The following is a 16377-nucleotide window of genomic DNA, read 5'->3' on the forward strand; positions in this document are numbered from 1 at the left end:
AGTGAAGAGGAACTAAATAGTCTCTTGATGAAAGTGAAAGTGGAGAGTGAAAAAGTTGGCTTAAAACTCAACATTCAGAAAACGAAGATCATGACATCTGGTCCCATCACTTCATGGGAAATAGATGGGGAAACAGTGGAAACAGTATCAGACTTTATTTTTGGGGGCTCCAAAATCACTGCAGATGGTGATTGTAGCTATGAAATTAAAAGACGCTTACTCCTTGGAAGGAAAGTTATGACCAACCTAGATAGCATATTCAAAAGCAGAGACATTACTTTGCCAACAAAGATCTGTCTAGTCAAGGCTACAGTTTTTCCAGTGGTCATGTATGGATGTGAGAGTTGGACTGTGAAGAAAGCTGAGCTCCGAAGAATTGATGCTTTTGAAGTGTGGTGTTGGAGAAGACTCTTGAGAGTCCCTTGGACTGCAAGGAGATACAACCAGTCCATCCTAAAGGAGATCAGTCCTGGGTGTTCATTTGAAGGACTGATGCTAAAGCTGAAACTCCAATACTTTGGCCACCTCATGTGAGAGTTGACTCCTTGGAAAAGACCCTGATGCTGGAAGGGATTGGGGGTTGGAGGAGAAGGGGATGATAGAGGATGAGATGTCTGGATGGCATCACTGACTCAATGGACATGAGTTTGGGTGAACTCTGGGAGTTGGTGATGGACAGGGAGGCCTAGCGTGCTGCGATTCATGGGGTCGCAAAGAGTCGAACACGACTGAGCAACTGAACTGAACCATTATAATTTAGTGTACTAAACATTTGATGAATGATTTAGTCTCTTTGGATCACAGTTCTCTTATTTGCGTCTTCTTTTTCATGCTCATTTTCTTATTCTATCACTGGTTGCTAAAAGTTCCCCCAAAACATATAGCATAGAGTTTACTTTCATTTTGCTTCCTGTGATATCTGACTCCTACATGAGTAGTAGGTGTGGAGAAATTGCTAATAGGTATAGATTAATTTGCTTGGGACAACATTGTTAACACTTGGTTGCAGATATGGGCAAATTTTTGGTAAAGGGCCAGAGAAGAAATATCTTAGACTTTGTGGGTCGCGTGGTCTCCGTTGCAGCCACTAGGCTCTACTTTTGCAGCATGAAGATGACTCTGTATAAACACTGCTGTGTTTCAGTAAAACCTTATTTACCATCTGAACCGCAGGCCGTAGTTTCCTGATCTTGTTTATAGGATGAGCACACCCTCCGGGTAGAATTAGATGTAAGCTTAGGTTTGTGGAGCTTACATTCTTACAGAAAGTGAACTAGAAGGTAGGTAGGTCAGTGCTATTTAGCTTCTGTCTGTTGTTTATTAATTACATGTTGTCTTCTGCTCTATATTTATTCTCATATAGAAGGATAATAAAGAGCACAATAATAGTCTTGAGTGCCCTACATTGTAGTAAACATTATTTCTTTGGTACCTCATGACAGTGATACTAAATAGATTTATTATTTATCACCATTTCACAAATGAGGACATTAAAACTTTGAGAGTTTAAATAGCTTACTCAGAGTGAGAGGTCAGTCAGGTACTTGAACCTGAGGTTTTCTTTGCCTATTTTGTAAGTATTGTATAGGGAGGGATTCTCTAAGTCTTGAATAGCCAGAACAGAATCAGGCTTTCTAGGTTTGTTACGAAGCATAGTAGTACAAATTGGAACTATACATAGAATTCTACCTGGAGGGTGTGCTAATGACTGAATCATTAAAGAATTGAAAGGAATTAACAAAGCTCTCTGTTTACTTCAACTCTGTAATATACTCCAGTTGCCCTTCTAGTGGACGCCTGATCTAATACCTGCTTTCCCTAATAGCTGGTTTTAAGATGCCTCTTCGCTCTACCTTTTATTCCTATTTAATATTTTTATAATATACCTCCTTCATAAACTTTGCTGTATCGTATATTCCTCCTTGTACCATTCATACCCCTCTGTAGTGGCTACCTATTTCAACTTCGCTTTGGAGTAGTCATTGTTTTGTTTTGTAGTTCAGTTGCCAAGTTGTGTCCATCTCTTTTGAAGACCCATGGACTGCAGCCTGCCAGGCTCCTCTGTTGACGGGAGTTCCCAGGCAAGAATGCTGGAGTGAGTTGCCATTTCCTTCACTTTGAAGGAGTCATTGTGTCCTGGGCTCAGTTTTTCCTTCTTGATCATCAGCTTTTTCTTCTCCTTGTCCTCTCTCTTCCGCCTCTCGTGTCCCCACAACTCTCCTCTTTCTTCTCTACTTATTTTGAAGGATACTTGACATATAATCAACTACTCATATTTAAGGCGTTCAGTTTGGTGAGTTTTGACCTATGTAGACCTGTGAAACCATCACCATAATCAAAAGACTGAACATTTCTATCACCTCCCAAAGTTTCCTCGTGGCCTTTGCAGTCCACCCTGTCTCTGACCCTGTCCTAATGCTTCCTGTAGGTTGCATTTAGGATGCATTATTTTTGGTCTTGCTTCTTTCTTTAATTCAGCATAATAATTTGAGATTCATCCTTGTTTTGTATATGAGGGGATTCACTTCTTCTTATCAGTTCAGTTATGTCCGACCCTTTGTGACCCCCATGGACGCAGCACAACAGGCCTTCCTGTCTATCACCAACTCCCAGAGCTTTCTCAAACTCATATGTCCATCGAGTCAGTGATACCATCTAACCATCTCATCTTCTGTTGTCCCCTTCTCCTCCTGCCTTCCATCTTTCCCAGCATCAGGGTCTTTTCAAATGAGCCAGCTCTTCGCATAAGGTGGCCAAAGTATTCGAGTTTCAGCTGCACCATCAGTCCTTCCAGTTAATATTCAAAACCGATTTTCTTTAGGATGGATCTCCCTGCAGTCCAAGGGACTCTCAGGAGCTTCTCCAACAACACAGTTCAAAAGCATCAATTCTTTGGTGCTCAGCTTTCTTTATAGTCCAACTCTCACATGCATACATGACTACTGGAAAAACCATAGCTTTGACTAGACGTACCTTTGTTGGCTAAGTAATGTCTCCACGTTTTTATGTGCTGTCTAGGTTGGTCAGAGCTTTTCTTCCAAGGAGCAAATGTCTTTTCATTTCATGGCTGCAGTCACCATCTGCAGTGATTTTGGATTCTTCTTACAGGCGAGTGGAATTTCCTTGTATGGACAAACCACACTTTGTTAATTCATTCATTATTGATGGGTATTTAGACCGTTTCCAGTGTTTCACTTTGTAAATAAAGCTGTTAACATCTGTGTGTAAGTGTTTGTATAGGCATATGTTTTTATTTTAACTCGTGTAGATAGTTAGGAGTGAATTATCTAATCATATGATGAGTGTATGTTTAACTTTTAAAGAAACCTTCATACAGTCCAAAGTGGAAGTAAACCAAAATGTACCAATTTATTTCCCCACCCCCCATCACAGGTTGTGACAGTTCCACTTGTCCACATATCTATTGACACTTAATATTACATTTTAACTTTCAACCACTTAAATTGGTATTTGGGTATATTTCCATATTTTTTTTTTTACAGTGTTGAACATCTTCTTGTGCTTGCTGGCCATTTGTGTATATTTTGTGAAATGCCTGCTTATATCTTTTGCTTATTTAAACAAAAAATTGTTTTTTAATACCAAAAACACTTTGTATTGAGGTATAACCAACTAACAATGTTGTGATAGCTTCAGGTGTATAGTGAAGGGACTCAGCTATATATATACATGTATCCAGTCTCCCCACTCCCATCCAGACTGGCACATAACACTGAGCAGAGTTCCATGTGCTATAGGATAGGTTTTTGTTGGTTATCCATTTTCAGTATAGCTGGTATATGTGACCTCGCCTCTTTTCTTAAAGCCTGGTTTGTTTATCATCTTATTGTTGTAATTGTTCTTTATATAGTCCAGTTACAAGTTGTTTATTTGAAATATGTGTTGTGAATATTTTTTCTGTCTGTATTTTGCCATTTCATTTTCTTAACTAAATCCTTTGAAGAGCAGACTTTTAAATTTTGATGGAGTATGATTTGTTGGTATACTTATTTTTATGGTTCATGGGTTTTGGGTACTATCTAAGAATCTGCTCTCTACTTCAAGATTTTTCTCCTTTATTTCCTTTTGTAAGTCTTATAGTTTTAGGTTTGTGACCCAATTTAAGTTAATTTTTATGTATCCTGTGAGTTAGGGTTGAGGTTCATCTTCTGATTTTCCCAAATGCATATCCAGTGGTTCTACCATTTATTGAAAAGACATTGATGTGTCCCCATTAAATTGACATGGCCGTCATAGGGTTCTTGAGTTTACATTTAGTGTTTTATTGCTGCCTCAAGTTCAGATATTTTGTTATCACTTGAAATCAAGGAGATAAGCAATTTTGCCTGGTTTTTGCTAGGTCATAGGACATTAATAATACAGTTATGCATATATAGGAATTATGTTTTTAACTGACTCATTGATTTTCAATTCAGTCTGTTATTTTATTTTTAGGTGTTACACATAATATCGCATTGCTTCGAGAGGTGATAATCAACTCACGCTTTATAGAAGGAGACATCAACACTAAATTTCTTTCTGATGTATATCCAGATGGCTTTAAAGGTTTGTATATATTGAAATACTTTAATGTATTAAAGTTATTATTTTTTATACTTTATTACAATGGATGCTTTCTTCTTTTCTGAAATTAGGGCTTTTCACTTATGTTGTGCTTGATACTAATATGTTAATACCTAAGAGTATCCTAGGCTATTGACATTCATGATTTCTAGTATTCATGAGTGACTCATGAATGTGTAATAGTCTGTAATTTTGTTGAGTGAGAAATTCAGCTAGTTTGTGGAATGTTGTGTTTCTGAAAGCCAATACAGATTTGTATTCCCTGCTGATAAGAATATATATAGGATCTCTTCTTTAATGTTAACACTGTATCTTTATGAAAATGAGCACTGAACATTTCAGACTACCAGGTGCTATTCCTATTAATGGAAATAGAGATGTCGAAGAAGATGAAGATTTTATCCTGAAAATTGAGTTTTGAGTAAAGTAATGAATGTTCTGTGAAAGTTAGCACTGCAGGGTTGCCCGTGAGTGTTTCCGGGGAGCAGCAGTTACTCATCGGGTGAGAGGCAGAGAAAACCCTTGAATGAGCGTCAAAAGCATGGTTAACACAGTACTAAGACCCTGACAGCACTTACTTGGGACTTACTAGAAATGTTCAAGTGAAGGCCAGAAAGCTCTCCATATGTTTCTAATGAACTTGGGTACATATGAAGCTTAGATCTTCTCTCACAATTTTTAAGTGTGCTTCATGTCTATTTAAAGTGTTTTAATATATAAAATGACTCATTCATTTTAGGAGCTGTATGTAGATTCAGGCCAGCTTCATGTAGAGATATTAAATACATTTACATAGCAATTTCTTACCAAGGAATTTATTATTGAGTGTTTGTAAGACTAACTGGGGATTACTGATTTGATTGTTCTTTCAAAACTCTAGTGTTATAGACCTTTATCATTAGTACCAAGAAAAATAAAGTGTTTTATTTCAGAACTTGAAACAAAGACCAATGAGTCATCATGTTCTTTTTCCCGAACTTTTGAATTTTTATTTTTTTAAATTTTATTTTATTTTTAAACTTTACATAATTGTATTAGTTTTGCCAAATATCAAAATGAATCTGCCACAGGTATACATGTGTTACAACCTTAACATGATTGCACTTTTCTACTTATGTGATTATTTCATTAATATCTCTTGGTTTCATGAAGTCAAATCCCACTTATGTTTTTGCTTTTTATTGTATCCATACAACTAAAGCAGACCCTAAATAAATATTTGTCAAATTAATGAAAGGAATGTTGCTCATAATGTAGGTGAGAAGGTGTCACCTTGACTATTTTGAATTAACTGTACATGTATTCAGATTACAGATTTGTTTGGATCCTAAAGTTTTGGCTTCTTGTCCTGTCTAAAGTTTTAATTAAAAGTTGTTGTCAGTTGTGAAGTGGACTTGGATTCCCACGTGCTTTTGTGTCCACCTGGCTTACATGAAACAGTAGGCAGGAGGAGATGACAGATCAAAATATTGTGTGTGTACATGGATATTTATGTATGCATTTACACATTTATATATGTGTTTATGCATATTTGGTGTCATATCCCATTACCATGGAGCACTTAAAATTTCTAATTGGAGTTGGTTACTCTGTGATATATATTTAGCAGCAATTGAAAATGTTCCAAATTCTCAAGAGACCTCAGAAGTTTTCTTAAAATCAAACATTGCAGTTTGTTGTAATAAGCTTAATATATTACACTTCTTTTTTGGGATGGATTAGCACAGACACTATAATTCTGATTCTTATGCATAATAGTTTTTAAATTGTGGTACGTTGTTAGAGGGCCTTAGCAGTTTTTAATTCAGCCTTCATTTTACGTATAAGGAAACCAAAGCACAGAAAGCCTGATAAAGCTAAATGATCAGTGACATAATAAAGCCGGAAATGAGAGTTTTCAACTTCTGTTTTAATAGTCATTCTGTTGTGCTAGAATTCAAAATTTGTAAGTCACAGACATTTTCAGAGTATGCTGTGTGTTGTCACATAGGGACTTGAGAAGTGCACACCTGTGTTTGCCATTCTGAACGTCTGCCGCTGATTGTGTTCCTTCATGTTGTTTTCATGTCAGTTCTTTCTTCTCTGAGTGGCTACTATATCTCCTCCTCCTTCTTCAGATGATTCTACCTCTTCTTCCCAATTTTTCTCCATAGGAGGTCCTAAATATATTAAACTGTATCATCTTTGATTGTTTGATATATGTGCCTGAAAGAGACAGCAGGAAGTGGCAACTGAAGTTAATCCGGGATCTTATCCATATGTTTGAGGCTGGGTCATTTTGCCCCTTTGGGATTACCCATCTGCTTCCCATCTGTCCAGCTACCCCAGACGCTGTTCATAGGCTAGTGCCTGTTTTATGACTGCATTAAAATTTTCTATTATATATGTTTATTATCCCAAGTTTATTTGTAGACTAGGACAGTGTTACTAAAGACACTCAGGCTGAACTTTGAAAGGTTGTGTCTAAAATTTAAAAATAGAATACACAGAATTTGTTCGTCACGTCAACTTATTAGATGTTGATGTTGAAAAGGTATTTTCCTTTGATTCTGAAAAGTAAATGGAAAATGGGGGAGTAGATACTTTGACTTTGAAATAAAGGGAAAATGAAGAAGAAGATACTTTAAGAAATATTTCATTTAGCCTAAAATGGCAATTTCGGACTTATTTCTCTGCTGCCTTGCTGCACTTGAACCACCAGCCCTATCAAATTATTAGATATCTTTAGATATCTAATTATTAGAATTATTATCCCTATCAAATTATTAGATATATGATTTCTATTAGAAATTATTAGAATTATCTTTCTCTTCTGAAAAGTTGCAGAATGTTTAGAAAACTTTGATTCAACCCAAGAAGTCTACCATTAAATTATACTTCTCTTTTTTTCCCTCTGAATTTAATCATGTATTTCTGTACCTTTAAAAGTGTTAAATACATGACTGAAGTATTGCCTTTAAAAATTCAGTCATTAAAATCATTCAACAAATAATTGGTATATGCAGTAGAAGAAAATCAAAGAGAAATAGTGTATTTTCCTCATCCTTAGTGTGGTTCTATCATTAGGGAAATAGACCTGTAAAGAACTAACTACACTACAGGACAGAATAGAAGGAGCACTAAGGTGAAGATATAAGCTGAGTGTCTTAGAGCGGAGAAAAAATAAACCAGTTGTGATCTGGGGAGTCCAGGATGGCTTCAAGGGATAGGGAGTGTAGAATGTTAAATGCTCTCTCTGAGGACTCTATTCTGCAGGTGCTGGGGCCACAATACTGCCTCAGGAGAGACTCTGCATGTATCTCTTCCTGATCCTTCTTCTTTGATGCGATGTTGGTGGTTTGAAATAAGCCTTGGAGAAGGTATTTACAGTTAGGGAATTAGCACGTGCTTTTCACTGGGGCTCTTTTCCTTCCCACATCCCAACTGGTTATTAAACTTTTGCGGGCAAACCACTGCCTACTCTTTGACCTGATGATCACAAGCACACAGAGCCATCTGCATACAAAGGAAGAGGATTTCCGCAGCCAGGGAGGAAGAGCCTAGAAGAATCCCTGAGGACAGGCAGTCCTCAGTTTTAGACCTGCGGGCATCGGCTCTTTCACTGTGACAGGGTGACTGTCTTCTCCGGCCTGGCAAAGGCTTTGAGGTTCTTCGTGGTGGAAAACAATGAGGGCTTCCCAGGTGGCACTAGTGGTAAAGAACCCGTCTCCCAGTGCAGGAGACATAGAGACATGGGTTTGATCCCTGGGTCAGGAAGATCCCCTGGAGAAGGAGATGGCAGCCCACTCCAGTGTTCTTGCCTGGAGAATCCATGGACAGAGGAGCCTGGCGGGCAACAGTCCATAGGGTTGCAAAGAGTCTGACACGACTCTGAGGGACATGCCCTGAGGGATGTCGGGCAGAGAAGGTAGAGGATCAAGTGAAAGTGGACAGAATGTGGTGATTCCTTCTCTCCCCAGCCCTGTTCTCCACTTGGTTCCCAGAGTGCTGGCAGGCAAATAGCTACAGGCACAATAGTAGAATATCCCAGAGAAATCTTACTGCTGTTTAGTTGCTGAATCATGTCCAATTCTTTGCGATCTCATGGACCGCAGCCCGCCAGGCCCCTCTGTCCATGGAATTCTCCAGGCAAGAATACTGGAGTGGGTTGTCGTGCCTCCTCCAGGGGATCTTCTCCACCCAGAGATGGAACCCTGGACACCCAAGTGAACCTCTTGGCAGGAGGATTCTTTACTGCTGAGCCACTAGGGAAACCCCTGAGTAATCTAACCAACCCTTAAAGGGATTACCCAAAGATTCCCCCCAAACAAAATGACCCCCAGACTACCCTACCCATGAGGCCAGGGGTTGGCCAAGCCGCAGCCCACATGTAGAGCACGCATGGCTCAGGGTCAGGACACCTGTCAGCACTTTCTCATACACACTGCCTTAAAATGGAACCCCCAGGAAAGTGTCAACCACAGACGGTTGGAAGAAAACCACTTAGGAGAACACAGATGAGGCTTCTTAAAGCTAGGTGGGCGGGTAACAGCAGGGGCTTCCCAGAGGCCCTCAACGAGGTGCTGCACCAGGGGCCTGACCTGCAGTAACCCCTGGAGTGGAGAGCGTTGACGTTGTTGAGGGCTCACGGCTTTGAAGTTATCCCCCAGAAGGTTAAGAAAGTTTGTTGCTCAGTTGTGTCTGACTCTTTGCAAACTCCTGATTGCTTACCAAAAAACAGGTGTTAGAAAGATATTTGATATATTCAGTAGCCACTTGGTAAAGAAGCTCTTTCTAATAACGCATTTCTAATAAAAGTAAAAGTAAGCCAATTAAATTTGATTAAAAGGCTGCTTACTGAAAACTAATAAAAAGCATCATTTTACATGATGAAATGCTGAAATCATTTCCCTTAAAATCGAGAATGAAATGAGGTCGACTATAAAATTACTATTATTATTAAACACTGTTATAAAGGATAAAAAAGGAAAAAAGGAAGTAGTTAGTATAAATATTTTTTGAAAGAGACTTTTTTCCCCCAGGTATTATTATATTCCTAGAAAACCCAGGAGATCCTAGTTTTATTAATAAAAACTTCTAGACTTAAAAAGCGAATTTGGCAAGGTGGCTGAGTACAACAAGAAAAGTATGCCAAATCAGTGACTTGTGTGTAAGCTAGGTTGATATGAAAATAGAAAAAAACCAAACCTTTTCATATTAACCGTAGTATCTTGTAAGACTGTAGAGAAAATGAAATGGGGAAGACATAGAACCTTTGTGAAGATAGTTGTAACTGTAAAATCTTGTCAAGGAACAAGAACAGAATCCGAACAGATGGGTAAAAAAATCAGTTATTGTTTGGGAGACTTGGCATTTTTGGGAACTGGTCTTTCTCAGATTAATACACAGATTTTATGTAGTTCCAGTTAGATTCACAAGGTTTACTACATAAATCATGTTTAAAGCTTGTATGTAATCATAGATTTCTGAGACTAGCCAAGATTATGTGAAAAATAAAGAGCAAAATTGGCTTCCATATATTAAAACATATTGCAATGCCTCTATAAGAAGTATAATGTAAAGGATAAAATATTCTTGTTTATGATAGTATGTCTGATACATTGTCTTTCTGGACCTGAATACCCCTCTTTTGACATGGCCAGAGTACCTCAAGAGTGGTCAGGACATTTATTTAATGTTTTAGGATGTCTAAGGGCTTCCCGGGTGGCTCACATAGTAAAGAATCTGCCTGCAGTGCTGGAGACCTGGGTTCGATCCCTGATTTGGGAAGATCCCGTGGAGGAGGGCATGGCAACCACTCCAGTACTTTTGCCTGGAGAATCCCCATGGAGAGGACCCTGATGGGCTGCTGTCTGTGGGGTTGCAGAGTTGGACATGACTGAGCGACTAAGCGTGGTACAGGATGTCTAACTGCAGTCTAGATTGGTGATGTACAAGCGGAGGAGGGAATAGAATTATTCAATGTTAGATTGGAAAGACCAGATCTATGGGTGGAAGTCACAAAGAAGCAGTCTCACTCAGTATAAGAACTGGCTAATGATTCAGAAATCCTTGTAAGAAGTCTTCATTCTCCTGTATTGGAGGAGTTCTGTGGGTCATATATAACCATCTGTCCCACACCGCAGGAGAATAGACACCGCACTGCACTGAGGATGGAGTTGACGATCTTCGTAGCCCTTCTCTATTAAAATTACTTGAGATTCTTTAAAAAACTGTAGAAACAGATTGAGTAGCAGAAGTTAAGAAGTTTTTAGCACTCTTATACCAAATTTATTGCATATTTATCACTGGCAAAATTTGAAAATCTGTTCTGCTATCAATAAAAGGGTTAAAGTTGTTATGCATTATATCAGTTTGCCTATGAGATGTGATGGAATTCGATTTTTACTTGGGAACCTCCTTTCTCAATATTGCCTGAGTCAGTGCAGCTGGTAATTTATTAGACCAAGTGAAACACAGGTTACTGCAGGGAAGCTAGCTTGAAAGGCAAATGGAAAAAAAAAAAACCCAGATCTTTTCATATTAACTATAGTATCTTGTAAGACTATAGAGAAAATGTAATAGTGAAGATAGAACCTTTATGAAGACAACTGTAAAATCTTGTCAAGAAACAAAAAATGCAATCTGAACACGTGGGGAAAACTCAGTTATTGTTTGGGAGATTCAGCATTTATGAGTGCTGGTCTTTCTCAGATTAGTACGCAAATTTTATATAATTCCAGTTAGATTCACGAGGCTTACTACACAAGTGATTTAAAAGCTTAAGGATACCTTGTTTTGCCTTTTTTCCCACTCTGTTGGTGGTGATATATGACGTGCAGATGTGTCTAGAGAAGAGTCTACTTTGTGAACCACTGTAATAAATGTATTTTACATCATGACTTAGGATACACACACTCTGGATAATAGTGTGAGCAAAGTGCTCTCATAAGTTTTATTGCTGGTCTGACCCACAAACTGGTTTCATGAGCTATTACTAAGTGGTTTGTATTACACAGTTTGATAAAGATGAGTCGAAAACAGCTTCTATTCAAATGAGATCAGGAGACATGTAACTTCAGCATCACTCTGGAGCTTGTTATTAATAGAAATAAAGATTACTGGGCCCCACCTCAGGCTAACTACCAATCATGCTCCCCAGGTAGAGCATGGGAATCTGAGCTTTAATCCAGGTGATTCTGATGCACAGTGAGGTTTGAGAAGAAGGTCCTCTTCATACTCCAAAGAGCCTTTGTGGTTATATATTTGCTATGTTGTAAATTGGGCTTCCCTGGTGGCACTGGTGGTAAGGAACCGACCTGCCAATGCAGGAGATGCAAGAGACGTGGGTTTGATCCCTGGGTCGGGCAGATCCCCGTGGAGAAGGAAATGGCAACCCACTCCAGTATTCTTGCCTGGAGAATTCCATATTTTAAATTAAAACTTAGGAGCTTTAAAAATAATTATTAATTCATTTTCAAAGTAACACTAATAAATCCATTATATGTTGACATCAGAGGAATGATACCATCACACATAGTATGTCTAGGTCAGGGAACCTCCACCATATACTCCTGAGAAAACAAGAGGGGGGAACAAACAGAAATCCTAGCATTATTATGAAAATAGTTTTGACCTTGCAGACCCCCAAAGGGTTCTTAGGGACTCCCTGTCGTCCCCAGGCCATACTTTGAGAACTGCTCTTGTAGATGGTATGTTTTTGAGAAGACTAAGCCAAATTTCTGTAATCCTCACGTAGGGTAGTTTGATAGAATCAAAGTAGAATGTTTCCATCACTGCTGAAGGGTTGGGTATGATTAGGAACTTTTCAAAGCCTGTAGGAATGTGGTTTATTAAGCCATTGAGGGTTCTGATAGATCTCACATTATGGAGCTTCTAAGTTTGTCTCGAAGAGGAATGGATTATCAGGTCTTTATACTCTAATTGTGAATAGTTTTAGTCTCATTTATATTTTGAATACTTTCTTAAGACCTAATGTTGAAATTGCTTCACTTCTTTCTGATAAATTTAAATAACTACCTGATCGTTTTTTTTCTGTTTTGAATTGTACAAATGGCATCTTAGTGCAGATGACCCAGCACTCAGATTGGCTGTGCTGCAGCATCTGTGAAGTCCATCATCTTTGTATAGCACCGTGGTAAATAAATAGTGTTAGACATTGCGGTGAGGTTACAGAGCTCACGGGGGTGTGTTAGCCCTGGCAGACCCTGGAGCAGCCGATCCTGCCTTGACTCTCACACGTCTTGAGGAATTTCTGCGCATAGAGCAGATTCCCCCATGAGCCACACTCAGCCAGACCGGGGCGTCTTCCCCCGGTTGTCAGGTGAGGCCTCTGCCCCCAGGTCCAGCTGTATGATGGTAAGAAGAGTGAATTCAAGAGGGAGAGAGAAATTGGTTGGTTGGTTGGTTAATTGGGATTCAAACCCTGACTGGGATTTTAGAGCCAAGACAGTCATGTACTTCTTTTCTTTTCATTCCTCACATTAGAAAACATGGCCCGGTCACTGTCCTTGACCAACAACACGCCTTTTCCTCACTTTTATCTTCTCTCTCCTTAGAAGTAAAATTGGGGTAGAGATTGATAAAGGGAAGCAGCTGTGAGGAGCCCTAAGGTTTTCCTAGAGATCTATGTTGATAGTTTGTTTTGTTTTGTTTTTGGTAATTGTTCTGTTCTGTGCATCTGTTTAACATCTTCTTTCCCAAATTAGACTATAAGCTTGTGGTGAGCAGGGGTTGTTGTTTTATTTAAATAATCTTGCTCCCTCCTTTCCCCTGGCACAACCTAGTCCCTGGTACCATACTAGCTCCATAATAGACGTTTGATAAAACGCTTGTTTGAATGACTAATAGTTCTGTAATATAGAAGGAAAGATGTTAACATTATGTACGTGATTGATTTCCCTCAGGACACCCGTTAACAGAGACTGAGAGAAACCAGTTCCTGGCAGTAGCGTCATCCTTGTTTGTGGCATCCCAATTAAGAGCACAGCATTTTCAAGACCATGAAAGTTCAAGGTATGTGAAACCATTTAAAACAGAATAAATGAGCAGAGAAACTTGGGCAACATTGAGGAAGGCACTCTGAAATCTTATAGGAAATCCGTTCAAATAGTTTGTATTTATTACTTCTGTTTTCTTACTCTGTTAATTTTGAAAAATGTATTGAGAACGGGGACAGTACTAAAACATAGGAAATAATCTGAACAGTTAAAAGTATGTGTATAAGAAACAAGAAAGAATTAACAGCAGATTGAGTTAGTTATTTGTGAACCCTAAGTGTACCTTTTTGCTTCCTAATAATCTAATAAGCAAAAGGGAAAACCTGCTTTATACCAGGGCAAATAAAACAAAATCATTGTGCCGTTCATGCTTCTGAGTGACAGGATTATTTATTATGAATGTCTGTGTACCTCCTAGAGTAATCCTGCATTATTAGCAAGTACTATCCATTACTTGTTGGAGTGAAATGGGTAGTAAAATTGTGTTATATCAGCTCCTTTTCTTTTTGCTTTTCCTCAAAAGGAAGGGGCTTCCCTGGTAGCTTAGTTGGTAAAGAAGCCGCCTCTGATGCAGGAGACCCTGGTTCGATTCTTGGGTCAGGAAGATGTGCTGGAGAAGGGATAGGATACCCACTCCAGTACTCTTGGGCTTCCCTTGTGGATCAGCTGGTAAAGAATCCACCTGTAATGCGGGAGACCTGGGTTTGATCCCTAGGTTGGGAAGATCCCCTGGAGAAGGGAGAGGCTACCAAATCCAGTATTCTGGCCTGGAGAATTCCATGAAATGTATATAGTCCATGGGACCGCAAAGAGTTGGACACGACTGAGCAGCTTCACTTTCATTTTCAAGAGGAAGGATAATGATTAAAATAAAAGAAAAAAGATGACAGGTGACTGAGCAGGTCTGAAGGCACAGATCAGAAATTAAGGTTACCCCTGAAGAATTAGGTAGAAGGAAAACAAAATTGGGCTTACGGTGTATATTTATGGCTAATGTTGTTTTAGTGAGAAAACGTTTTTTTTTGTTATTTTTTTATTCAAGTTTAGTCGATTTACAATGTTGTAATAATTTCTGTGGTACAACAGAGTGATTTAGTTATACATATTACACACATATACATATATATCATTCTTTTTAACTGTTCTTTTCCATTATAGAATATTGAATATATTTCCATGTGCTATACAGTAGGACCTTGTTGTTTATCCATCCTGTGTATAAAAGCTGACACCTGCTAACCTACCCCCAGCCTCCCACTCCTTCCCTCCCTCAGTCCCTTCCCCCTTAGCAACCACAAGTCTGTACTCTGTGTTTGAGTCTGTTTCTGTCTCATGAGATAGGTTCATATATAAGTGATATTATATGGTATTTGTGTTTCTCATTCTGATTTATTTAGGATAATCTCTAGTTGCATTTATGTTGCTGCAGATGGCATTATTTCATTCTTTTTTATGGCTGAGTAATAGTCCAGTGTGTGTGTGTGTTTGTGTGTGTGTCTGTGTGTGCACGCGTGTGTCTGTGTGTGTGTGCGTGTATCTGTGTGTGTGTCTGTGTGTGTGTGTCTGTGTGTGTGTGTGTATGCACCACATCTTGATCCATTCATCTGTCCATGGACATTTAGGTTGCTTCCACATGCTGTTGATTGTGAACAGTGTTACTGTGAGCTCAGGGGTGCATGTATCTTTTTGAATTACAGTTTTGTCTGGATATATGCCAGGAGTGGGGTTGCTGGATCACATGGTAGTTCTATTTTTAGTTCTTTCTGGAACTTCCATACTGTTTCCCATGTAGCTGTACCAACTTACACATTCCCAACAAGAATGTGGAAGGGTTATGTTTTCATCACTTCCTTTTCAGCATTTGTCATTTATAGATTTTTTTAATGATGGCCATTCTGACCTGAGTGAGGTGTGGTACCTGATTGTAGTTGATTTGCATTGATTTGCATTTTTCTAATATCAAGTGGAGAGTGGGTAAATAAATGTGGTACGTCTTTATGATGGAATACTACTTAGCAATAAAAAGAAATGCGGTATTGATACATGAATCTACATGCATAACCCTAAAAAGAAAATTATGCTAAGAGAAAGAAACCAGTTAAAGAAGACTATACAATGTATAATTTCCTTTATTGGAAATTTATAGAAAGAACAGAAGTATAAAAGACAGAATAAAGGTCAGGTGATTGCCTGGGTGCAGGTGTTAACATCAGAGAATTACACCCTTATACAGTCTAGGTCCGAAACTATAAACCAATAATTATTTTAAATGCGTTAGTCTCTTAAATTATATAGAAAACAAAGCATGGAATTGCAAAACAAAGATAAAATGATAGTAGCTTTCACTCTAGTAATTTTTCTTTCCACTCTAGTAATTTTTAAATGATATTGTTTAGTCGATTCTTCGTGTTCGACTCTCTGTGACCCATTGGACTGCAACATGCCAGGCTTCCCTGTCTTTCACATCTCACAGAGCTTGCTCAAACTCAAGTCTATTTACTGAGTCGGTGATGCCATCCAACCATCTTGTCCTCTGTCGTCCCCTTCTCCTTCTGCCTTCTATCTTTCCCATCATCAGGGTCTTTTCTGAGTTGGCTTATTGGAAAAGTTAAAATGATACTAGCTTTCACTCTAGTAATTTTTAAATGTATTAGGCCCTTAAATCATGTAGAGAACAAAAAAGTGAAGTTACAAGCATTGTTGCAATAATACTAGCTCTTAGGATTGTCCATATATTTCCCTTTACTGAGATGTTTATCTCTTCACGTGGCTTCTTGGTACCGTCTAGTGTCTC

The 16377-nt window shown here is 38.7% G+C and overlaps 1 protein-coding gene across 6 annotated transcripts in view; it reads left to right on the plus strand.

Moving 5' to 3' along the window:
• PCCA (propionyl-CoA carboxylase subunit alpha) overlaps window positions 1-16377 on the plus strand; it is a 361328-nt gene that overhangs the window by 199419 nt on the left and 145532 nt on the right. For all 6 annotated transcript variants that reach the window (XM_027557904.1, XM_027557902.1, XM_027557903.1 and 3 more), the window contains exons 17-18: window positions 4456-4566; window positions 13491-13599. In XM_027557904.1, the coding sequence (XP_027413705.1) occupies window positions 4456-4566; window positions 13491-13599 (220 nt within the window). The remainder of the gene's footprint in view (window positions 1-4455; window positions 4567-13490; window positions 13600-16377) is intronic.

Source organism: Bos indicus x Bos taurus, chromosome 12 (genome assembly GCF_003369695.1).
Source record: "Bos indicus x Bos taurus breed Angus x Brahman F1 hybrid chromosome 12, Bos_hybrid_MaternalHap_v2.0, whole genome shotgun sequence".
Taxonomy (NCBI): Eukaryota; Metazoa; Chordata; class Mammalia; order Artiodactyla; family Bovidae; genus Bos; species Bos indicus x Bos taurus.